The sequence below is a fragment of the Nannospalax galili genome, unplaced genomic scaffold (assembly GCF_000622305.1).
Source record: "Nannospalax galili isolate Female #2095 unplaced genomic scaffold, S.galili_v1.0 scaffold842, whole genome shotgun sequence".
In the NCBI taxonomy this organism is placed as follows: Eukaryota; Metazoa; Chordata; class Mammalia; order Rodentia; family Spalacidae; genus Nannospalax; species Nannospalax galili.
The window spans coordinates 554,716-579,252 of NW_008349291.1; the positions used below are offsets into that span (position 1 = coordinate 554,716).

The 24,537-nt window shown below is 44.5% G+C and overlaps 1 protein-coding gene across 1 annotated transcript in view; it reads right to left on the reverse strand.

The window, feature by feature from the left end:
- Nucleotides 1-6,482: 6,482 nt before the first annotated feature.
- Nucleotides 6,483-24,537, reverse strand: part of LOC103744840 (NACHT, LRR and PYD domains-containing protein 8) — a 34,901-nt gene continuing 16,846 nt past the window's right edge. Inside the window, exons 6-10 of the mRNA XM_017801537.1 lie at nt 24,143-24,295; nt 21,406-21,576; nt 14,784-14,954; nt 10,447-10,617; nt 6,483-6,829 (exon numbers count right to left, since the gene is read on the reverse strand). Of these exons, the coding sequence (XP_017657026.1) occupies nt 6,730-6,829; nt 10,447-10,617; nt 14,784-14,954; nt 21,406-21,576; nt 24,143-24,295 (766 nt within the window). The 3' untranslated portion in view covers nt 6,483-6,729. The remainder of the gene's footprint in view (nt 6,830-10,446; nt 10,618-14,783; nt 14,955-21,405; nt 21,577-24,142; nt 24,296-24,537) is intronic.

The window sequence follows — 24,537 nt, forward strand, 5'->3', positions numbered from 1 at the left end:
AGACCACGTAGGACTTGATTAGTAACAGGTGGGTTCACTCAACGACATAGCCCATATCCTTTCAAACACGCAGGAGACAATCAGCACAAAAAGGCACCTCGGTGTGTAAGAGGTTCAACACCCCACACAGGTGTGCAGAGCACCTCTGGGTGATAAACACATGGACACCTGATTGGGGTGGGCGTGGTATGAGGAAACTACTATAGGCCAAGGGCAGGAAGAACTGTTACCATCTTGTGCCATTTGTGTGTTGAAAGGTACCCCACTTAATCATTTTAGTAGAAGCTAACAAAAATCAGTGCTTTTTACCCACACAGAGGATGATGACCCTTACCCCCTAAAGTACTGATAACATTATGGACTATTGAAGATTGACAATTACATGTTTGCTTAATTAAAAGTGGATGCTGAGGCTGGAGGAGTTTGAGTTTTCAGGTCAGCTTGGGCTACAGGGAAAGACCATGCCTCCAAAAGCCCAAACAACAAAAACAGGCACAGACAAATGAAAACCCAACAAAACCCCAGAAAGCTGGGAAGAAAATAAGCTTTCTTATACATTCCCATGTAGGGAAGACATAGACTACAGGGTGGTATAAGGCAAAAAATATTTATGAGCACAGTTCAAAGCGTTACATTCTAATTAAAGAGCAATTAAGATTTCTTAGGCATTTTGAATATTTAAAAAAGCTGCCGGGCTACACACAAGCAAACGAAAAAAGCAAAACAGGAATCATAAAACAAATCTCCCACCCACTGGGTGAAATGAGAAAATTCAGACCATCAATTTAAACAGTCAGGCAACATCGACCAGATGTGTGCCTAGCTGCCAGCAATCCACTTGTAGGACTGAAGAGACAAGACACCAAAGCAGACAAAATCCTTGGATGAACTTAGCATGGAAGGAAAGCAGAGTGTTATTTTGTGGGATGAGATCAAATTCCTAAGCCCAAAGTTCAAAATAAGTGGCAATAAGCAGAGGAAAGACAGACTCTTTCCTAGGACTTTTTTCATAAAGGTTTTACAGCACTTCATTGAATTTTACATAATCACGTAAAAAAACAATTATTCATCCACCAAAGCTGGTATCTTGAGAAGCCAAATACGCTGTTTTAGCGTTAGGCAAAAATATTTCATTGCACACCTGCTTACAACACTCCAGCTTTCCCAACATATCAGAACGGGAGCATCAGCCCCTACCCTACCAAGGGCACACACCAGGAGACAGTAGATTCACCTGAGATGACTTTTGGAAACCATGGTGGTGATGCCTGTTTTCTGAGGAAAGTCTGACAAGCTTTTTTGGCCCATTTTAATTCTATCCTCCCTGCCTCTCCATCTATACCTTTAACTAGAAGCTTCTGGAATGATCTGATAGAAGTTAGTCAGGATTGCAGGGCTGGGCTCAGCAGGTTAAGGTGCTTTCTGCTAAACCTGGGGACCCCAAGCTTGATCCCCAGAACTCACAATAATGAAAAGAGGCCACCTATTTCATCAAGCTGCTCTCCGACCTTCACAGGTGTACACACCGGCACACGGAAAATAAAAATGTAAGGTTCAGGGCTTCAAATCAAGATCCCGTGTTAAATATTGCTTTGTCACTGCTTCCGCATGTAAATGTTTAAAAGAACCTGTGACTAGGTTCCTTTAAACAGCAAGTACAACTAACAATCTCTCAGTTTATGCAGCATCTTACTAACCATAATCCACAAATATTACCAGCAGTTAAGCCAGAAGCACCCCATATTCCCCAAAAATGTGAACCAGGCACCAGCTGACTCCAAATTTTGAGTGGTGCCCACTGCCTGCTTCCTCCTAAGTTAACATCTCAGCTCTGGGAAGGGAAAGGGATCTTCCTAAATGCCCTGAGTACACGTTTTGCGGGTTAACATATTTTTTTATTTTGGACAGAGTCTTACCATGTAACCCTGGCTGGCTTGGAACTCACTATGTAGACCAGGCTGGCCTCCAACTCATAGAGATCTGGCTGCCACTGCCTCCCAACTGCTGGCATTAAAGACCTGCACCACCACCCCAGGTGAGGTTAACTGTTCTTAAAATTGGGGCGCGGAGATTTTGTTTTTCCGCATTTGGTCCCTGAGCTCTGAGGGGGTCTAAAGAGAGGGAGTGAGGGACATGTGACCTGGCTCAAGAAACAGGCTCTAGCCAGTAAGGGAGAAGAAAGCAAAGCCAGGGATGGATGTAAGACGGGAAGAAATGTCCAGTGTGTCTCACCTCTAACCGCAGAAAGTGCTCTCTGCAAACCGCAGTCACAGGACAGAGAAACAGGCTACGCTCACTCCCCTCGGCGGTGGTGATAGCCCCTGGGGATTCCGGGCCAGCACGTGCTTGATGCTCATTGGCTGCGGGGCTCTGACTGCCTTGGCCAAATAGATCAGGAACAGCTGCACTGGGTATTGACATCCACCCACGCCCCAATCCTGCAGCTGCTCCAGAGAGACTCACCTGTTCCTATCTACTGAGGTCAGCATCTCAGATATGCATCATACTCACTCTCAGAGCAGTCACATCCTATTTCTAAGTCTCTGTGTGTGTGTGTGTGTGTGTGTGTGTGTGTGTGTGTGTGTATGTGTGTTTGTATATGAGTGAGTGAGAGAGAGAGAAAGAATATTTTAGTTTTTATTTTGTTTGTTTGTTTGTTTGGTCTTTTTGAGACAGGGTCTCCCTGTAGCCCCAGGTATCCTGGAATTCACTATGTAGACCAGGCTGGCCTTGAACTCACAGAGATCTGCCTGCCTCTGCCTCCCAAGTGCTGGGAGTGTGGCTACATTTAGGGTTAGGTTTGTAGTTATGTTGAGGAGGGTTCTAGACAGATGGTTCAGTGGCTAAGAGCACTTGCTGCTCCTTGCAGAGGACTGGATTCAGTTCCCAGCAACCACATGGTGGCTCACAACTGCCTGTAACTGTAACTCCAGGAGATTTGATGCCCTCTTGGGGACTCCATGGGCACCTGTACTCACATGCAGAAACCCATACACAGATATACATATATACACCAAAAATAAGATAATAAAATTAAATATGAAATTTATTTATAATAAATTGGGCTGGAGATGTAGCTCAGTTAACAGTGTTTGCCTAATGTACATTTAGTTCTCAATCATACTAACATAGGTTTCAGGCACTACATAAAACCAGATGTGGTGGTCTACATCTGTAATCCCAACTCTCAGGTTGAAGCAGAAGGATCAGAAATTGAAAGTTATCTTCAGCTACAAATGGAGTTCAAGGCCATCCTGGGCTACATGAAACCCTTCTTATACCCATCTTCGTTTTGTTAAGTGGACATGTGTCCAATCTGTCTTCTTTTACTTATTTATAAGTATTTTTTATTTTTATTTTATGTGCATGTGTATATTGCCTGTATGTATGTAAGTGTATCCATGTCATGCAATGCCTGTGGAGGTTAGAAGAGGGCATCAGATCCCCTAGAACTGGAGTTATGAATGTTAGCCACCATGTGGGTGCTGGGAACTCAACCTGGGTCTTCTGCAAGAGCAGCCAGTGCTCTTAACCCCTGAGCCATCTCTCCAGCCTCCAGACTGCCTTCTAAATACTCATGTTTCTATCTGTAGATTAGTGCTGCTCAGCCTTGGTCAGAGAAACCTCTTACCAAACTGGGTAGTGGTTAATGCAGAAACTTGAGGGAGAGTGGAGTGCCAGTCTCTAAATGAGACATCTATATCACCCCCTCCAAGGCTCAGGCAACATCCTGGAAGGGGGCTGTGGAAATAATGGGGTGGTGTCTTGCCAAAAGATGTGTTCTGGGAATGACATAGCTAACTACTCATGAACTCATGGCAGCTGTGGCCACCCACACAGGACCTGCACGAGATTAGGCCTCAACATTTTATCATGGAAGGGAGAGGGGCCCCAGAGGTTCCACCCCTCCCTGAGGGACTATTGACAGCTAATGGGAGCTGGGGAAGAAGTGTCACTTACTTTGGTGGTGTAGCCACTGATAAGTTGCCTGTGTTCCAGTGAATAACTTCCACTTATGCTCATGTAAGCAATCTTAAACTCAGCCTCTCTTTCTCTTCATGAAAATACAAGGGGTTCCGTGTGAAAAGAAAGCAATGAGAAAGGGCTCGGGGGTTGAAAGTGCCTAACACTGTATGTGCATGAAACTTAAAGAATTAAAAACATCTATTGCAGAATATACAGGATGTGGGAACCACACAACACAATTTAAATTTTTTAAAAAATATTTTATTTTTATTTAATGTGTACGAGTGTATCACCTACATGTGTGTAAGTGCATCCATGTTGTGCAATGCCTGCAGAAGTCAGAAGAGGCTATCAGATTCCTCTGGAACTGGAATTATGGACAGTTGTTAGCCACCATGTGGGTGCTGGGAATCAAACCTGGGTCCTCTGCAAGAGCAGTCAGTGCTCTTAACCACTGAGTCATCTCTCTAGCCCCAATTTTAATTTTTAAAAAATACTTCTTAAATTATGTATGTGTGTGTATGTTTATAGATCTGTGCATGTGTGTGTAGGTGCCTGTGGTCCAGAAGAAGTTGTCAGATACCTTGGAGTTGAAGTTACAGGTGGCTGTGTCATCTGACATGGGTCCTTTGCAAGAGAAATAGGGACTTTTTTCTTCTTTATTTTTATGGGACTTTTGGCTACTCTAACATCCCCCCTCTGAAGAAGTAACCCTAAAATCTTTTAAGGATTAGATACAAGCTCCCAAATATTTGACATTTTTGGCCTTTAGAACAGAGTATGTTGCTAAGAGTCCCAAAGACATTTTGACTTTTAGCCAAGAAACTGGCTACTTTTGAGGTCTTTTTACCCTAAACTGCCTAGCCAATTCCTACCTCCTATTCTTATCACACCATCCTCTGAAGGGGTTACCCAAATTACCAGTAGGGAATAGGGACCCAGACTGCCCTGGCTTCTTCCATGCTGAACAGGGACGCAGGGTGAGGCAATTGGAATACCCCTTCAGTGGGTCTCTCTAAAAGACTCTCAAATTGCATAACTCTTATCTCTAAGGGGAAAAGAAAGTCCTTGAATCATGAATAGGAGATGTGAAGGAGAAGTAAAGGCAACAGCAATAAGCATTACAAGTTCTAGACAGGGAACTAGAAAAAAGTCAGAACAGGGCAATTTTCAAATGTTCATATGAGAGTCCACTGGAATTTCTTGACAAGGGCTTCCCAAAGCATCCTTCTATTGGGTTCCTCATCATTTTTCTTTTGTCTGACAAGGATGGACTCGAGAGTGATGGATTCAGGATTGGCTTTCAGGTATTTTGATAGCTGTTGGAGTGGTTAGAATCAGTGTCAGTTCCCTCTCAAAGGCTTCTAGGTAGAGGGAGAAAACAAATTTATCTATCATTTTAGAACAGTAGCTGGTTGTCTCCCTTAGCTACAGGTGGGTACTAGAGTTTTGGAGACCAAGATTTGAAGTCTTACATCTGAGCAGCACTTTCTGATTAGGAACAAAATCATCAATGAGAACTAGCTAACTTTTTATATAGACTTAAGCCTAATGTCTGGGAAGTGTAATCCCTTGGAAATATGAACTTTTCTTGAACTCTTTAAGAAATATACTGATGACTTTACTCTTTGGTTATACTTTCCTTTTGGGTGTTTAAGACCATACAGTTGGCTCAAATAAATCAATATTTGAGGATCTGTTCCTCAGGGGTCACATGAGCTTGGGAGGAGACCCTGGCTCCTTTCTTTTACCAGTTCCATCTATGTGAAGATAAGTCAAAGGTCCTAAGAGGAGCAGAAACCCTTAAACACTGAACATCTCTGCAGCCCCATAATGGGGTCTTGCTTAGCTGCAGTAAACATAGGCCTGCAGGTGTCTTACTATGAGCTGACTTGTTCTAGTGTCCGCAGGGAAAGCCACACAAGTCACATCTCATTTTTGTATACTCTGTATGCAGAGATCTGTACCTTTGCTTGTGTGTGTGTGTGTGTGTGTGTGTGTGTGTGTGTGTGACAGTGTCCTCCTCTCCGTGTCTATCTCTCCAACTCTGCATGTTTCTTTGTGTCTCTGTACCTTTCTCTCTCCGTTTGTTTTTCTGTGTACATACATGCTTTCCCATATCTGCCTGTCTCTGTATGCATGTCTCCGTCTTCCTGTTTGTACATCTGTGTGTCTGTGTATCTTTCTGTCTCTGTTTCTCTGATACTCTGTCTCTACTTGTCTTTGTTTCTGTGTCTCTGTATATTTCTCTGTCTGTCTCTATTTTTGTGTCTCTCCTGTATCTCTCTGGTTCTGTATCTCTGTCTTTGTATTTCTCGGTATCTGTCCATGTCTCTCTCTCTATGGTTTCCTGAAACACCATGCCATCACCTGTCTTGGAGATTTTCCATGGAAATTTTCAGATAAGTTATGGAACAGAATTCTTTCTTCTGAAGGATGGATGTCCAGTCAACTGGTAAACGACACTTGAACATTCATGTTGCATTTGTGTGCACATTTAATGAGAGTCTCCCAACACCCGGGGAGGTAAAGCAGGTATTTTCCAACTCTCCTAACCTCCCTGTCTCCACCTCTGTGACAACTCTGCATCTGAACATAGTGGCAGTCCATAATTTTGAGGAAGTGTTTTTGAAGTCATGCCCTATGATGTGCCCCATTCTAGACTTGGAAGGGCCTGCAGACCAGCCAAGTGTTCCCCAAGTTTTAATTAGGAGGAATCTGCCAGGAGGGCCACCAGATGCATTTGTCTGGCAGCTTGTGGCACTAAGAGTTCCAGTTCTGCACAATCCTCAGAAAGCCCTCTTCCACATCTGGCCCCATCAGTCTAGTGTATGGGTCCACCTCATCAGTCACTTTCTTCTCCCTGTGAAGGACATAGTTTCATTAGCTCATTCATCAGTTGCTTTTGCAATCCTAGAAAAGTACACAGAACTTATAGGACACGAAGTCTCCACCCAGGAGACCAGCCTGGGCCACTGAGTAGACAGAGATCAACAGCAGCTTGTAAGAGCTGGGTGGGGGCCTGGGCGAGGTAGTCAGCCTCCCAGATGGCTCAGCGACCCTGCTCCTGTCTTCCCCATCCTCTTCCCGGTCAGCCAGGGCTGGTCTGAGTAATCAGTACAGTAAGACAAGTGAATGCACTGCACATTCAGAGTGATAAAAAGTCTGAGCTGGGCACTCGGGAGGCAGAGGCAGGTGGATCTCTATGAACTCGAGGCCAGCCTGGTCCACATAGCGAGTTCTAGGCCAGCTGGGGATACAGGGAGACCCTGTCTCAAAAAGACCAAAAAAATAGTCAGTTGCGTCGTCTGGCTTCCTGTCTCTGTGTGTCTCTATGTCTCTGTCTCTCTGACTCTGTATACCTGTCACTCCATCTCAGTCTGGGTGTCTGTGTCTAGCTGTCTGGATAGCTGTGTGTCTCTCTGCATGTCTGTGTCTCTCTGTGTTCGTGTATCCCTATGCTTGTCCCTCATCTCTGTCTCTGTGTCTCCGAATGCGTATTTGTACATCTCTGCCTCTGTGGGTTTGGGTGTCTCTCTTTGCGTGCCTCTGTCTCTCCATGTGTCTCTCTGTATCTCTGTACCGCTGTTTATCTCTGACATTCTATGTTTTTGTCTTTCTGCATATCTATGTCCCTGGGCACATCCCTGTACCTGTCTGTGTCTCTGAGCCTCTATGCATGTCTGTGTGTCTCTGTGTCTCTCTCTGTCTTTGTATCTCTGTCTCCATGTGTCTTGTTGGGTCTGTGTCTCTGGGTCTCTGCATGTGTATCCTTCTGTGCATTTGTCTCTCTCTGTATCTGTCTCTATCCACCTCTCTCTATATCTCTATCCATCTCTGTGTGTCTCTCTCTGTCCATCCCTCTATGTCTGTCTGTTTCTATCTCTGTCTCTATCCATCTCTGTCCATCTTTCTCTGTTTCTGTCCATCTGTCTCTGTCCATATCTCTCTCTGTTTCTGTCCATCTGTCTCTGTCCATCTCTCTCTCTGTTTCTGTCTCTCTGTCTCTCTGTTTCTGTCCTTCTGTCTCTGTCCATCTCTATCTGTCTCTGTCCACCTCTTTCTATATCTCTACCCATCTTTCTGCCTGTCTCTGTCTCTGTCCATCTCTCTGTGTGTCTCTGTGTCTGTCTCTGTGTTTCTCTCTCTCTCTCTCTCTCTCTCTCTCTCTCTCTCTCTACCAGAGTAAAACAAAGGTACCATGCTTATGTAGGTAACCCCGTATTTCTCTGTCTTGTGTTCTGGAGGAAACCAGCTACAGTCCTGAGCAACCTTATGAAGAGCAATGGTAGCTCTGGTCAGGGGGACCTGAGCGAGCAGCAGGTTCAAGAGTCCCCCCATACCTCAGCTACAGCCCCACCGGGACCTGGTGGGAGACCATGATCTGGAACCATCCAGGTAAGCCTGTCTTGTAGGTCTGACCAACTATTCGGAGACAATGAGCACTTGCTGTTTTAGGTCAGCACCTGCTGACATCATTTGCTATGCAGGAGAGGACAATGAATGTACCAAACACAATGATTCCTGCACCCAGAATCCACTCCTGCATGACAGCGTGAGAGTGCTCAGTGCCTTGAGTGCCCATCCTGAGCTTGCGTGAAGAGTCCACCCGAGTCTTACAGACAGGGAAGCTGAGGCACAAAGGCAGACTGGGTTAGTCACAGCCACACAGCTCAGTTACGATGTGAAAAGAAGGAAGCAGCCAGACATGGGGGTACATACCTGTAATCCTGGTGCTCAGGGGACTAAGGCAGGAGGAGGTCAAGTTTGAAGATAGCCCAGGATACATAGAAACAAAAGAAACAAAAACAAAATGACAGAAACAGAAAGCCAACAAAACCCAGCACAATAACAAAGGAAAAGGGAAAAACTGTCAGGCAGAAGAGCACAGACCGTTAGACAGGAGGCTGGTCTGAGTGGTGGTGGGGAGGGTGCTGAGGCCCCAGGAACCAGACAGGCTGCCAGCTGCCCGGGAGAGTGCGTCTTTCCACCAGGGGCTGTCCTGGAGTTGGGTTTGTGCCTGAGAAGCCCAGTGAGGACTGTGGAAAGGGAACCCTGTCCATCGTCAGTATGAGATGCGTTTAGAGCTCATGAGGGACGCACGCTACGTGTTTGTGCCAGTGTATGTGTGTGTACCTATGTATGTTTGTGTGTTTGTGTGTATGCATGTGTGTCTATGTGTATGTGTGTCTATATGTTTGTATAGGTGTCTATGTGTTTGTATGTGTGTATGCATGTGTGTCTATGTGTATGTGTCTATATGTTTGTATAGGTGTCTATGTGTGTGTATGTGTGTGTCTCTGTGTGTATGTGTGTGTGTCTATATGTTTGTATAGGTGTCTATGTGTGTGTATGTGTGTGTCTCTGTGTGTATGTGTGTGTGTCTGTGTATGTTTGTATGTGTATATGTATGTGTGCCTCTGTGTATGTCTGTCTATATGTTTGTGTTTATGTCTATGTGTGTTTGTGTGTGTGTCTATGCATATATATGTATACGTGTGTCTGTGTGTGCATATGTCTATGTGTATTGTTTATAAATGTATGTGTTTGTGTATCTATGTATATGCATGCATGTTTATGTGTGTCTGTGTGTATATGTGTGTATATATTATGTGTGTGCATGTGTATGTTCATATGTACTGTTGTATGTTTGCATATACTCTATATGTTTGTGTGTATATGTATGCATGTGCATGTGTGCACTTGTGTGTTCATGTGTACTATGTATGTTTGTGTATATGTATGCATATACATGTTTGTGTATATATATGCATATGTATATGTGTGTTCATGTGTACTGTGTATGTATGTATGTGTTTGTGAATGCATGTGTTCATGTGTTTATGTATATGTTTGTGTGTATGTGTGTGCATGCATGTGTGTTTACATGTACTGTGTATGTATACTTGTGTGTATATGTATGCATATGTATGTATGCGTGTGTTCATGTGTACTGTGTATGTATGTGTGTATATGCATGCATATGTATGTGTATATGCATGTGTGTTCATGTGTACTGTGTCTGTGTGTATATGTATGTGTATGTGCATGCCTTCTCCAGCTGGTGGAGCTTGCTTGTCCAGGTTCTCTCAGTTCATCCTGGGCTTGAAGGTACAGTCTGCTCTGTGACTGAGCGCACTGGTCAGAAGAGGAGATGGTCTCTAGCCCCAGGATATACATTAGAGAAGTCTTTTCACCCTGAGCCCTAGGATGAGGACTCTGGGGAGGGAGCAATGCTAGACACTGGGAGGTTGTACCTCCAGAGAGAACTCAGCCAGCGAGGCACTCAGCGGCAGGAAAATGCAATCCAGGGCCATAAAGGCCATTGCTGCATGCCAAATCGGCATGCTGGCCATCTTTGCCTTTTCTCTAAGCTGATGCCAGAGTTTGCAAGGTTGAAAAACAAACTGTTTGCTGTCCCTACTCTGAGTTTCCAGTACTCTAATGAGGCGAGGATCACTGTTTCCTCTCAGGACTTACAGAATGACCTTGTTTACTGCCCATTGGCTCAGGAAGGGCCGACTCAAGGTCAGTATGCCTTGGAGTTCGATGTCATTGTTGCTCAGGTCCAGGTATCTCAGCTTCTTGTACCTGCAGAGCATGGAACTCAGAGCCTGGCAGCTGATGGAGGTGAACATGCACTGCTCCAGCCTGTGGGACAGAAACAGACAGAAGGGACGTCACCAGTTCCACCAGGCCCCTCTGATGGCCCATCTCATATGTGCCCCAGGTCACACACACTGAAGCACCTTCCAAGTCCCTGCCAGGCAGCAGCCAGTGCTTTTCAAGAATAGGCAATGAGGGGTTAGCAAGATGGCTCAGTGGTGAGAGTGCTTGCTGTGAGAACACACAGACCCGAGTTCAAGACCAGCACCCATGGATAAAGCAAGCATGGCCGCACAAGTCCATGACCCCAGTGCTGGGGTAAGGGTGAAGACAGGTGAATCCTGGGAGCTTGCTGGCCAGCTAGCTTAACTGAAACTGCAAGCTTTGGTTTGGTGAGAGACCTTGTCAAAGAACCCAAAAGGTGGAGGAGCTGAAGAGATGGTCTGTGGTTAGAGTTCGGCTCCTAGTACCAAAATCGTGTGGCTCACAATCATGTATAACTCCAGAGAAAGTGGATCTGACGTCCCCTTCTGGCCTCCACCTCCATATGTGCATATACACACAGACACACATATGCATGAATCTTTAAAATAAAGGCAGATGGTGATAGATGAAGACACCTGATGGCCTCCATGGGCACACACACACACACACACACACACACACACACACATGTACCACACACACTAAAATAAAGAGTAGGGAATGGAGCTTTTCACTCTAAGAAATTAAATCTATTGTGTATCTTTCAAAAATCTATTATAACTACTTATCTAAATTCATTAAATTGGGGGGGGTGTTGGGGACATAACTGACTTAGCAGAGTGCTTGACAGCATTCAGGATGCCCTGGTTTTAATCCCTAGCTCCACACAAAGCAGGTGTGGTGGTGCTCACTTGCTATTCTAGCACCCAGGTGGTGGTGGCAGGAGGACCAGGAATTTAAGGTCATCCTTGGCTACGCAGGGAGTTCAAGGCCAGTATAGGATGTGTGAGAGCCTGTCCCAAAAGTTCTTTTGTTTACGCTACCTGTGTGCCAGTATAACAGGGGACATATGTCAGAACATGTCATGTCATGACATGTCATGTCACTCCTGGGTTCTCGAAACCCGCAGGTGCAGGGTGGGAAGTAAGGGAGTGACCGGAGAGCTACAATGGTCCCTTAGTGTTCGCAGGGATGGACTCAAGGGCCTTCTTTGGAGTTAAGTGCTCAAGGCTCTTCCGTAAAAGGGGCTGTGTGTATATGTGTGCATGTATACTTGTGTATATATGTGTATGTATGTGTCTGTGTCTGTGTGTACACATATATGTGTGTGTGTGCATGTGTATGTGTGTCTATGTTTGGATGTGCATATGGATATGTATATATGTGTATATGCATATGTTTATGTGTGTGTTTGTATGTGTGTCTGTCTATATGTGTATGTATGCATATGTGTATATGTGTCTGTTTGTGTGTCTATGTATGCATATTTGTGTATATGTGTCTATGTGTGTCTATGTATGCATATTTGTGTATATGTGTATATATGTATGGGGGTGTGTATGTACGTGTGTGTGTGTGTTCATGGAGACCAGAGATCTACCTTGGGTGTCATGACTCCTCAGGCAGTGTTTATCTTGCTTTTTGAGACAGGGTCCTTCATTGGCCTGGAACTTGAGTATTAGGCTAGGTAGATTGGCCAGTGAACTCCGGGGATCTGCCTGTCTTTGCCTTCCCACGTGTTTGACTTTTTATACACTTTGGATCAAACTCAGGTCCTTATGTTTGCATAGTAAGCATTTTACCTGCTCCGCCATCTCCCCAAATCTGTGAATAGGTTTTAAAAATATTGTATTTTTAATTATGTGCGTGTGTGTGTGTATACTTGTGTGTGTGTGTGTGTGTGTGTGTGTACATGAATTCAGCTGCCTTTGGAGGCCAGTAGACAGTGTCAGGTCTCCTGGAGCTGGGGTTACCCCTCACAGCTGCCTGATGTGGGTACTGGGAACTGAATTCATGCCTTCTGCAAGAGCAGTACATGTTAACCACTGAGCCATTTCTCCAGCCCCCATAGTTTTTGTTTACTTGTTTGTTTATTTTTTGAGACAGGGTCTCCCTGTTGCCACAGCTGGCCTTGGGTTTGCTATGTAGACCAGGCTGGCCTCAAGCTCACAGAGATCCACCCATCTCTGCCTCCCAAGAGCTGGGATGAAAGGTGTGACCACCACGCCTGGCTCAGCCTCGTAGTTTTGATACTGCATTCTTTAGGGAAAAGAATGACAAGAAAAACGTCAGTACAGCCACGAAACAATGTCTTCCGGACATGATAGTAGTTGCACTCACAGAGAACAGTGCTGTGGTCACCTGCACAAGACCAAGCCAATCACAATCCCAGCATGGATGGTGAGGGGGTCCCAAAACCCTACTCTTAGCTGAGGACCTATCAGCAGCTGCTGGCTGCTGGGGTTCATCCAGGGTATTCATCAGGGGTGGTGTGGGCTCTAATAGAGTGTCCATACCCCGTTGGATGGTCCCACATCCATTTACATATGGGCAGCACTAACTGAACTCAATGGGTAATTTTCAAAAAAGGATATGAGGTTGGGAGGGGCCATGGTGGGGAATATCCTGGAGAAGTTGGTGAACAGAGTGGAGGGTAGATACGGCAAAAAATACATTGTATATATGTATGAAAGTCTCAAAGAACAAATTAAGAATTTTAAAAGTCAGTACATGTTTAGTACAATGCAATTTTTCCCTGAATATTTTCAGCCTATATTTAGTGCAATGAAGGTTGAATCCGTGGTTGTAGAGGGCTAACAGCATATTCACACAGAATGCTGTCGTGATCTGAATGTACTGTGTACTCTAGCTCTTTTAGAAGAAGTTATTGGCCCCAATACTCATAAAATTGAGCATGGTGGTATACACTTGCCATGCTGACACTGAGGTGGTGGAGGCAGGAGGATCAGGAGTTCAAGGTCATCTTTAGCTACATAGTGAATTTGAGGCCATCCTGGACTTTGTGAGACCCTGTCTCATAAAGTTGTTTCTCTTTTTCTTTTTAAAAAGTTTTTGGCATTCCTGGCAAAACATGAGAGATGGGTACAGAAACAACCCTGGCCCCACAGAAAAATGACTCACAGAACATAGTGGGACAGGGGGTAAAGAGAATACCAATGCATCTCTCAACTCTCATCATTGAAGCTCCTTCATACAACAGAGGGCAATGAACCCAGGGCTCAGGGACCATCGTGGAAGAGGGGGAAGAAAGATTCTAAGAGCCAAGGGAGGAGGTGCATGACCATATGGAAATGGAGTCCTGTAGGCTCCTGGGACCTTGCTCTTATGAACTTATAGTAATGGTGACAGCATGCACAAGATCCATGCAAACTTAACCAGACAAAATCCCAGCATGGAACTGTGGAATTGGGTAACAAGCTCCAATCTTAGCCAAAGAACTATTGGGCAGCTGATCACTACTGAGTGAAGAGGAGCTGATCTTTAAGGGAGTGACTTTAGCTACGCTAACTAGCCCTCAGTGCATGACCTTGCACAGAGGGATGTCAGGGGATACTAACTGGACTCGATGTGCCTTAACATAAATGAGAGAATGTATGAAATCCAGTCGGAGGACTATGGGAGGGTACTCATGGGTAAGAGGGTATAAAGATGAGTAAGATGTTGTGTATGAAATACACAAAATTCAGTAAAAATATACAAAAAAGAAAAATGCTGTGTGTTGTAAATACAATGCCAGACTATAAGAGGAGTCTGTGGCTATTTCCTCTGGATTGAAGTAGTCCCTTAAAGGGCGAGGGGGGGAAGAAAGGAGGTTCACAGACTTAGGAAGTCCTTGAAACTTACAAGATCAGGACTCTTGTAACTTATGAGAGTCTCAAGTTCCCTTCAAGGTTACATAAGCAGTAACAATCCTTGGGTAGAGAATTTTTTGCTGGCGTTGCTACAAGTTGTGCAAGGGGCTCTCGGGATGTGGCTTTCCTGAGTTGTTGCCCATGCTGGGTCACCATGAGAACATGCATCTCTAACCACTTCCCAGATGGAAATACTTCTATCTGAAGACTGTATTTTGAGAACTACTGTTCTGAAACTTTGAGACATCCAACTAAACGGAAGGAATCACCCAGAACTGTAAATATCCTCTCCCATATTCTACACTGAGAGAACGTTAGGTCGTAGCTTTAGAAGAGGAAACTAGGGAGACTTACTCCAGAATCAACAAGTTACAGTCCGTCTCTACCATAGATTCACAGAGCAGGATTATCCCATCATTCCTCAGGCTGTTGAGACTCAGGTCCAGACTTATCAGACTCTTATTGTTCTTGAGAGCAGAGATCATGTCCTGACAGCAGGCTGAGGTCAAAGAACAGTGTCTCAGCCTGCAAAGAGATACCAACCAAAGCACTCTTGGTTTTTACTTATGTCTTACATTTTTTTCTTTTGTAAATGAGGCATCATTATCAACCCACTCCTCTACCAAAGCTCAGAAAACATTGCAGAAGAGGGGGCAGAAAGAATTTGAGAGCGGGAGGCGGGGTGGGGAGGAGTGCTGTGAAATGCTGTTTTTTGGACATGTCATGACTGTTGCACTCATGAACAGCTGTGGTTACCTGCACAAGACCTGTACAAGATTAAGCCAGTCAAAATCCCAGCAAGGAGGAGGGAAGGGCTCATGAGGCCCCACCCCTAGCTGGGGAGTTATTGACAGATGATAGCAGCTAGGGGAGGGAGAGTCGTTTTTCTTTGGGGGGTGTGGTCAATAGTAGGCTTTCCATGAGTCCAGTAGATGACCCACTTGTATACAGGCAGTACTAATAGGATGCAGAGGTTTTTAAAAAGCTATTAAGTTGGGAGGGAGATGTGTTGAGTGGTGTATGGAGACAGTTGGGGGGAGATAATAGGGAATAGATATGCTCACAATACATTACATACATCTATGAAATTATCAAAGAATAAATTAATACTTAATAAATTAGTAATTGGTTATTTTTTTTGTTTTGGTGAGACAGGGTCTCCCTGTAGTCCCAGTTGGCCTGGAACTTGATATATAGACTAGGCTGGACTTGATCTCACAGAGATCCACCTGCCTCTGTCTCCTGAGTGCTGGGATTAAAGGTGTGTGCCACCACACCCAGCCCTTAAGATAATTTTTTAAAAAATCTGGAAAAAAAATCACAGTGAACCCCAGTACTTGCACAATTAATAACATTAATAATTACAATAAGCGGTTTCTCAGGTCTAATCTGTTTCTTGGATGTTGATAAAAGGTGAGTAATAACAGAGGACATGCAGTGAGGATGGCAGTAAGTGGGGGAGAGACAGTGGAGGTCTGAATATGATCAAAGTACATTGTATGAAATTCTCAAATATTACTCTTTGAAACTATTGGACTGTTAGCACCAGAAAAGCACTGTGGGCATTTTTGGATTCTTTTTCATTGTTTTACCATCCTCTTTCCTCGTCCATCTTGTAGAAATAGCCAGAATTCAGGCTGGAGATGTACCTCAGATGGTAGAGTGCTTGCCTAGCATGCACCAAACCCTGGGTTCAATCCTTAGTGCCACATAAAGCAGACATGGTGGCATACACTCGTGATCCCAGCACTCAGGAGGCAGAGGCAGGGGGATCAGGAGTTCAAGCCTATCCTAGTTACATAGTAAATTTAAGGCCAGCTTGGAATAGAGAGACTGTCTCAAAAATAAAATAACGATTTTTCACTGTATAACCTGTTTCCAACTAATGCAAATACAGTGTTTTCAGAATTCAGGGCTTTGTATCTAAGAAACTCACATAGAGCAATGCAAGTCCCTCTATCTGGAACCCTGTGGCTCTGGATTTCCATTCCTCAATGCTACCTTACTTCTTGTGCACTCTCAAATATACCTGCCCATTTCCCCAATGACACCAAAGTCCTAAAAACAGACAATTCTCTATGTAGACGTCACTCCAATTACTTTGTGTCAAAGCACTGTGGGGGTACTACAGGTGACACAGTGTAGGTGATCATTATTTTTGTAGGCAACAGCTCTCTGTGCCTCCTTCACTATGATCTTGATATTAAAATATGGAAGATGGGCTGGTGAGATGGTACGGTAGATAAAGGTACCTGCTGCTAAGGCTGATGACCTGTGTTTGATCTCTGGAACCCACACGGTGGAAAGAGAGAACCCATTACTACCAGTTGTCCTCTGACCTCCACGCATGCACTGTGGCACATGCACACCTCCCACACCACACGCAGACATAGACACACTAAACCTGTGGCTGGACAGGTCACAGGACATAGGGGAGAGCCTAATACTATTATTCTGCTAAACAGATACAGTATTAAAGTGATTCCTAATGACTTATTGATATACCCATAGCTTAACGCATCTCTCAACTCTCACAAGGGAAACGTCTCATGCATCAGATGATAATTTACACTGAGACCCACAACTGGCCAACATGCAAAGAATAAGAGGCTGCTTATCCCTGAAGAGGCTGCCTATATCAAACTTCTGTCTCCCATGGCTCAGGGACAATTGGGGAAGATGGGGTGGGAAGATAGTAGGAACCACAGGTGGTGGATGATCACAAGGAAATGAGTCTTTCAGACAGCTGGGAAGTTACTCATATGAACTCACAGCAATGGTGACAGCATGCACAAGTCCCACACAAGCTGGAGGCAGACAAAATCCCAGTATGAGTGTGGGGGGGTGGGTAAGAAACCCTAACTCTGAAGAGCTATTGGCAACCAATGGCTTCTGGGAAGGGAAGAGTCAGTCTTGTTTGGGGGTGGGGGGGACTCTTGGTAGGTTGACCAGAGTCTAATGGGTCCACGCTGAGGGGTACTTGGGGATGCAAATTTGACTCTATAGGGGTACAAATTTGAAGCTATCTTGCACCTAAGGTTTTGTTGAGGATGAAGCTTGTATAGGGGAAAGTAAAGGCTGAGCTACAATGGTCTTGGAGGGCTGGTGAGATGGTTCAGCGGGTAAAGGCACTTGCCACCAAGCCAGATGATGAGTTGGATCCCTAGAACACATGGGGTGGAAGGAGAGAACCAACTTCCAAAAGTTGTTCTTTGATCTCCATATCTGCATGTGTACACACACACCACACAAAATAAATAAGCCAGGTGTGGTGATTACACCTTAAATCTAAGCACTTGGGAGGCAGATGTAAGATCAAGGCTGCTTGGTCTACATAGTGACTTCTAGGCCAGGTGGGACTACAGGGAGACCTTGTCTATAAAAAAAACCAAATAAATAAATAGCTAACTAAATAAATTGGAATAAAAATTTTAAAATGATTGGAGCTCAAATTTAGAATAAAACATTAAATTCCAGTACAGCTGGAGGAGCTATTGACAGCTGATGGTTCCTGGGGGAGAAAGAGTCACTTTTTGTGGGGAAGGTAGCCACTGGTACATTGCTAATATCCCAGTCATGCTAATTGGACTCTGTAGGTTAAAAAAAGAAATAAATAAAATGGACCCAGGGACCAACAAGTGTGGCTGTAGTAACCTTTTCTTTCTGGTTCTATGAGCCACAAACTACTGGGTAAGACAATGTGAGGTTATTTTCTATCAATAACTGTCAGAATCATGTTGTGGTCTGAGTGTGAATGTCTTTCATACGCTCATGTATTTGTGCACCTGGTTCCCAGCTGGTGGCATTGTTTTGTGAGGTTGTTGAACCTTTAGGAGGTAGGGCCTTGCTGGAGGAACTGAGTTACTAGGGAGGTTATTTGTGTGTGTGCACGTGCCCACACATGTGGAGGTCAGAAGACATTTTTGCTGGAGTCAGTTCTTTCTTCCATCATGTGTGTCCTGGGGATCAAACTCAGGCTGTCAAATATCTTCACCTGCTGAGCCATCTGACCAGTCAAGGTCTGAGGTTTCATAGCCCCACTTGCTTTTTGGCTCTGTGGTTCTGTTACAAGATTATACCAAGACTGGCCTAGTACAGTGAGAGAGCTCCAACCATATTCACAAAGTGGAAGAAGTTTATCTTTTTAAAAAATTTATTTATTATGTTTATTTTATGTGTATGAGTGCATTGCCTGAATGTAAGTGCACCTGTGTCATGCAGTGTTCATGGAGGTCAGAAGAGAATGAAGGATCCCCTGGAACTGGAGTTTTAGACGGTTGTTAGCCGCCATGTGCATGCTGGAAATCAAACCCAGGTCCTCTGCAAGAGCAGTCTGTGCTCTTAACTGCTGAGCCATCTCTCCAGAACCTCCTTTTTTTCTTTAACACTTGGGCCCCAGTCTGAGCTCCTGCTCCAGAGAAACAGAGACCTGGCTTGGAGATACATGTGGGTTTTTACAGGATTTTTCACATCCTCCTTTGGTAGTGACCATGTTGGTGGATTTGTGACTTCCACCACAGAAGTACATGCCCTTTAGGCCATTATAGGAAATTTAAAAGGTCAGAGTTTTTACAAAAACAGGTATTTTGGGTAAGAGTGGGCAAGGGTTGTGACATCCCGGTAATGTGATATATTGCTGATGCCAGTACAATTCCATTTTAACAAACAAGACACATTGTCAGCAGACATTTTCTTAAGATCATAGACTGTGATTTTGTGGTCATCTGCCTAGTCCCATCTCAGCCTGAGACTGAGCTTAAAGTGGCCTTTATGATTTAGGGACAAGTAGAAGCGTCCAATGTCCTAACTGTTACTTCTACATATATCAACAAGCACACTTACTATTAGGCTTATTATTAGGAGAACCAAAGGTTCTTTTCAAACACATCTGTTAGTACTTACTCATCTACCAAACAGAACAAAGTTATGCCGAGGTTTATTTGCTCCACATTAGGTTAATTTACCCCGATCCTATCTTGACTGCAGCCAGCCACAACCAGCTGGCTTATGGTTCTGTCACTGTGCCTTTTCCACAACGATGGAGTCCATCTTCTTGAATCACAAACCAAGATAAACCCTTCCTGCCCTAAATCGCTTCTTGTTGGGTATTCGGTCACAACAATAAGAAAAGTGATGAACACACACACTTAAAGGAAAACCATCTAAGGAACCCATGGTAGAGTGAGAAAAACGCCCAACAGTATCATCTGGAAATGTATCCTGCTACCATTGTGCTAATAACAAGACACTCTTCCCTAGGCAGGAAGCCAGGTCTCATGACTTCCTTCTGCTGGCAAAGGCCAAACACTCCCCCAGAACACTGGAGACGGGAACTCATGGGATCAAAGGTTTCCAGACCTCCTTGGCTTGCACCGTCCTTAGCACCTTTCTCCTCATTTAATTTGTGATACATCTGCACAGTAGTTATTATAACCTGACTTTGGAAATACATAGTATCACTGGGAAGGTGTTTAGTGCTGTTAGCACTCAGATGCGATGACTTCTGGCTAGCATCACCTGGGATGATAAAGATCCAATATTCCAGGGCTGGAGAGATGGCTCAGTGACTGAGTGTGCTGCCTTTGCAAAGGACCCGAGTTTGGTTTCCAGTATACGGTGGTACACGGCCACTTGTAGCGCCAGTTCCAGGAGATCCGATGCCCTCTTCTGGCCTCCTTGGGCATTGTACTCACATGCATAAGCACCCCCCCCCCAATAATTTTAAAAGTAATAGAAATGAACCATTAAAATGATTCAAAATGTGGCACATCTTCAATGCAACCTCTGCACATAGGATGACTGCATCTCTCAGCTCTCATCACAGAAGTTTCCTGTGCAGTGGATGGTGATTAACATAGAAACTCACAACTGGCCAATGTGCAGAGAACAAGAGGCCACAGAGTGCTTATCCCTGAATAGGACACCTACTTCAAACATCTGTCTCCAAAGGCTCAGGGATCACTGAGGAAGAGGAGGCAGAAAGATTGGAAAAGCCAGAGGGGTTGGATGACCACAAGGAAACGGAATCTTCCAGACAGCTGGTCACTCACTCATATGATCTCACAGCAATGGTGACAGCATGCACAAGTCCTATGCAAGCTCAAACCAGACAAAATCCCAGCATAGACATGGGGAAGTGGGTAAGAAATCCCAGCCCAGCCAAAGGAACTTTTTGGCAATTGATGGCTGCTGGGAGGGGGAGAGTCAGTGTCTACAGGGATGGGACTCCTGTTGGGACCAGTGGACAGGCCCACAATAAAGGACATTCGGGAACACAAATCAGATTCTACAGCCATATTATATATAAATTGGGTTGGGGTAGGGGGGTGGAGAGGGGAGTGGATCTAAATACCATCAAACTATATTGTATGAAAATTGGAAAAATTCAATAAAAATAAAATAATTAAAAGATTCAATATTCCTTAATGCCCTTCAAACCTGAAAATCTTCACAATGCCTTGGTGGTCCTCAGTCACGAGACCATCTGAGGTTGATGGTCATGTAAGTGCCATTTGAACCCACCAATGCTGCAGCAACTGAGAAATAATGAAGGAAAACTGACAAAAACTGTAAAGAACTGTGATTTGGGGCCCAGAACGTGAGAGCACTAGCTCTTGTGTGTTTGCTGGTTTAAAGACACCTGAGTTCCCTAGCCCTCCGAGTGGTGCTTGGTTCCTTGCTGGATGCAGTTTTCTGCAACAGCGCCATGCCTGGGTTTGAAGTGTCATCTCACCTCAGAGAGCTGAGGTGGGAACTCGATTTGCCTCTGAAACTGATGCCCCACAGACATGTCCCCAGGCTAGCCTACCTACTCTAGACAATCCTTTGAGAATCTCTTCCCAGGTGATTCTAGACTGTGTCAAGTTGACAAAACTAGCACAGTGCTTCACGTACTGCATAAATGAATTCCCAACGCTCTCTTAACCACCGTCCTCCCCTTCATGGAGTTCTAAGAGAACAATACTTTGAGACTTACACCAGCCTCTTCAGCGGGCACATTAAATATTCCAAAGCGCTCCAGATATGCTTTGCTCCTGCATCCTTTAGGGCATTTTCTGCCAGGCTCAGGTGGGTCAGCATCTTACTGTGCCTGAGGGAGAAGGCAATGCCTTCGCAACACGCCTCTGTGAGGTTACAGTTCTCCAACCTTGGGAGAGAGACACACAGACATGATGCAATTTTAGCTCATTTTCATGAACTGTTTTGTTGGTCTCGTGCTGAAGGATGATTTCTTCAACCTGACTCTTCTTCTGGAAGCAGAAGGCTCCTTAAGGCTCTATGATCAGCTCTCAGAGCTTTTGAGTTTTATGTGAGTGCATAACCAACTGAAAAAATAGTGGGGTTAGGAAGATACATACATAATAGGATTAAGAGGGCGATGTCTTAGTTAGCTTCTCTATTGCTGTGACAAACACTCTGACTAATACCAGCTTGGGGAGGAAAGGATTTATTTGGTTCACATCTCCCAGGACACAGTTCATCACTGAGGGAGCCCAAGTAGGAACTCAGGACAGGAACCTGGAGGCAGGGGCTGGAGCACAGACCATGGAGGAATGCTGCTTCCTGGCTTGCTCCCTTGGCCCGTGGTCAACCTGCTTTCTTATACAAGACCATTTGCCCAAGGGCGTCACTGCCTATAGTGGGCTGGGCCCTTCCACATCAACAGTCAACAAAATGCCCCACAGACATGGCCACAGGCCAGTCCAATGGAGGAAGTTCCCCAGTTGAGGCTCCCTCTTCTCAGGTGTATCAAGTTGACACTAAAGCTATTTAGCACAGGTGGTAAAAGAGATGATTGATACCAGAAAAACGAATAAATAGCAGATGTAGAGATGACCCCAGGAGACAAATTTCAGAGACCAGAAAGGGAGAGATACAGGGCCAGAGAGATGCTCAGTAGCTAAGAGCACATACTGCTCTTGCAGAGGACTCAATTCAGTTCCCAGTACTCATGTTGACGTCCAAGAGCCTCTTCACACGGGTACACAGAGACACACACATATACACATTATTAAAAATAAAATCCTCTAAAAAGGAGAGCTACTCCAAATGCATAGCTAGGCATGCATATTAGGGAAACTAAGTTGAACAGTAAGATTTTTGGGCTGGCGCGATGGCTCAGAGGACAAAGGCCGTTGCTGCCAAGACAGACAAACTGAGTTTGATCCCAACATGGTAGAAGAGAATCAACTCCTGAAAGTTGTCCTCTGGCCTCCACACGTGTGCTGGGGCATGCATGCATGGACACACACATATGTAAATAAATGCAATGAAAAATTTTAAAAATGGAAAGATTATTTTAAAATAATTGGAGTACAAATTAAGACAATAAAGAGCTATTTGCTGGCCATAAGGTTGGGGAGAAAGGGGTAAGGAGAGTCATAGGGAATTTGAAGCTATGGGAACTTCCATATATATTTCTGATGGGCCCAGAGATGGGGAAAATGGGAAGCAAGCTTGGCAGACTGAAGATGAGACCTCTTCCATCCCAGAATTTCCATGACAGCATACATGTATGTGTGCACATGTGTGCACTTGTGCACATGTGTAGCAAAGACCAGCCCAAACTCACCTTGCAGGTGATACATTGATTATTCATTTAGTAGTGAAGAGAAACTCACCACAGAATCAACTACATGTACATGAACACTAAATTATGGATCAGGGGGCTGGAGAGGCTTGGCTTTTAAGAGTGCATACAGCTCTTGCAGAGGACCTGAGCTCAGTTCCCAGCACCCACATCAGGTATTTCACAATCACGTATAACTCCAGCTCCAGGGGATCTGACACCCTCTTCTGGCCTCTGTGGGCAATGCATGCATGCAAATGCACACACATACATATGATTAAAAAAACTTATTAATCAGGAAAGAGAATGGTCAGCAGATGCCACTGTCTATGTAAAATACAAGGCAATAGAAAACTATGTGCTGCCATGTTTAAGTGTATGTGTGTAGTAATTTTGCCAATTGTGATTTGAACAAGAAATATCCCCTGTAGTCTCATGTATTTATACACTCGGGCCCAGGTAGGTGGCGCTGTTTTGGGAGGTTTAGGAGATGTGGCCTTGCTGGAGGAAGTATGTCTACTGGGGTGGGCTCTGAGCTCCTGGCCACGTGCCCCCACCCCCTCCATTCTGAACTCTTATCCCTCTGGAATCATTAGTCAAAATAAACTCTCTTTGTGAGTCCCTTTCAATTATGGTGTTTTATCAAAGCAACAGAAAAGGAACTAATACATCAATATACAGTTAAAGAGTCTAGTCTGTTCAGCTGTCTTCAAGGTAGGGAGGCCAGGGAGTTGGGTACAGCCCATGGGCAGAGAATATGGTATTGATAATGTTCCATTTCATCAACTGAATGGTAGACACACAGGACCCATTGTCATGATATATTGTAGGATACTAGGTATAAAAATATTTATTGTAATTCAAACTCTGGTCTTCTAGAAGAACAGCAAGCACTTTTAAATGCTGAACCATCTCTTCAGCCTAAACATACACCTTGATATCTCTCTCTCTCTCTCTCTCTCTCTCTTCCTTTTCCTCTGTCTCTCATCCTCCTCATTTTTCCTAGACTTTCATTCACATAATTATATTATCACATCAACCATAAGACTTATGTTTGTTTAACATATCACTTTCTCCCATTATTGTGAAATATTTTCTCATAGATGCACTTGATCCACCCAACGATAACAATAAGGAGACTTACACAAGCTTCCTGAGGTGGCCTACTGACAGGTAATACATCCCAAACTTTTCCAGGCAGTTATTTCTCAGCATCAGAGTCTTCAGGTTTGTGTTCCTCTGCAGATCACTGGCAAAATCAATCCAGTCTCTAGATTGGGCGGTGCAGCTCCCCAAGCTGGAGAAGTCACACACAGGTCGAACCTTAGCTCCTGAGGCAAACAGTCTTGGAGTTTATTCTAGTTTGCTTTCCATTTCTGTGATTAAAATGATTTGACCAAAACAAACTTGGGGAGGAAAAGGTTTAGTGGGCTTGCATGTATCCATCACAGTTCATGCTTGAGGGAAGTCGGGGCAGGAACTCAGGAAAAGAATCTGGAGGCAGGAGCTGAAGCAGAGACCATGGAGGGACGCTACTTA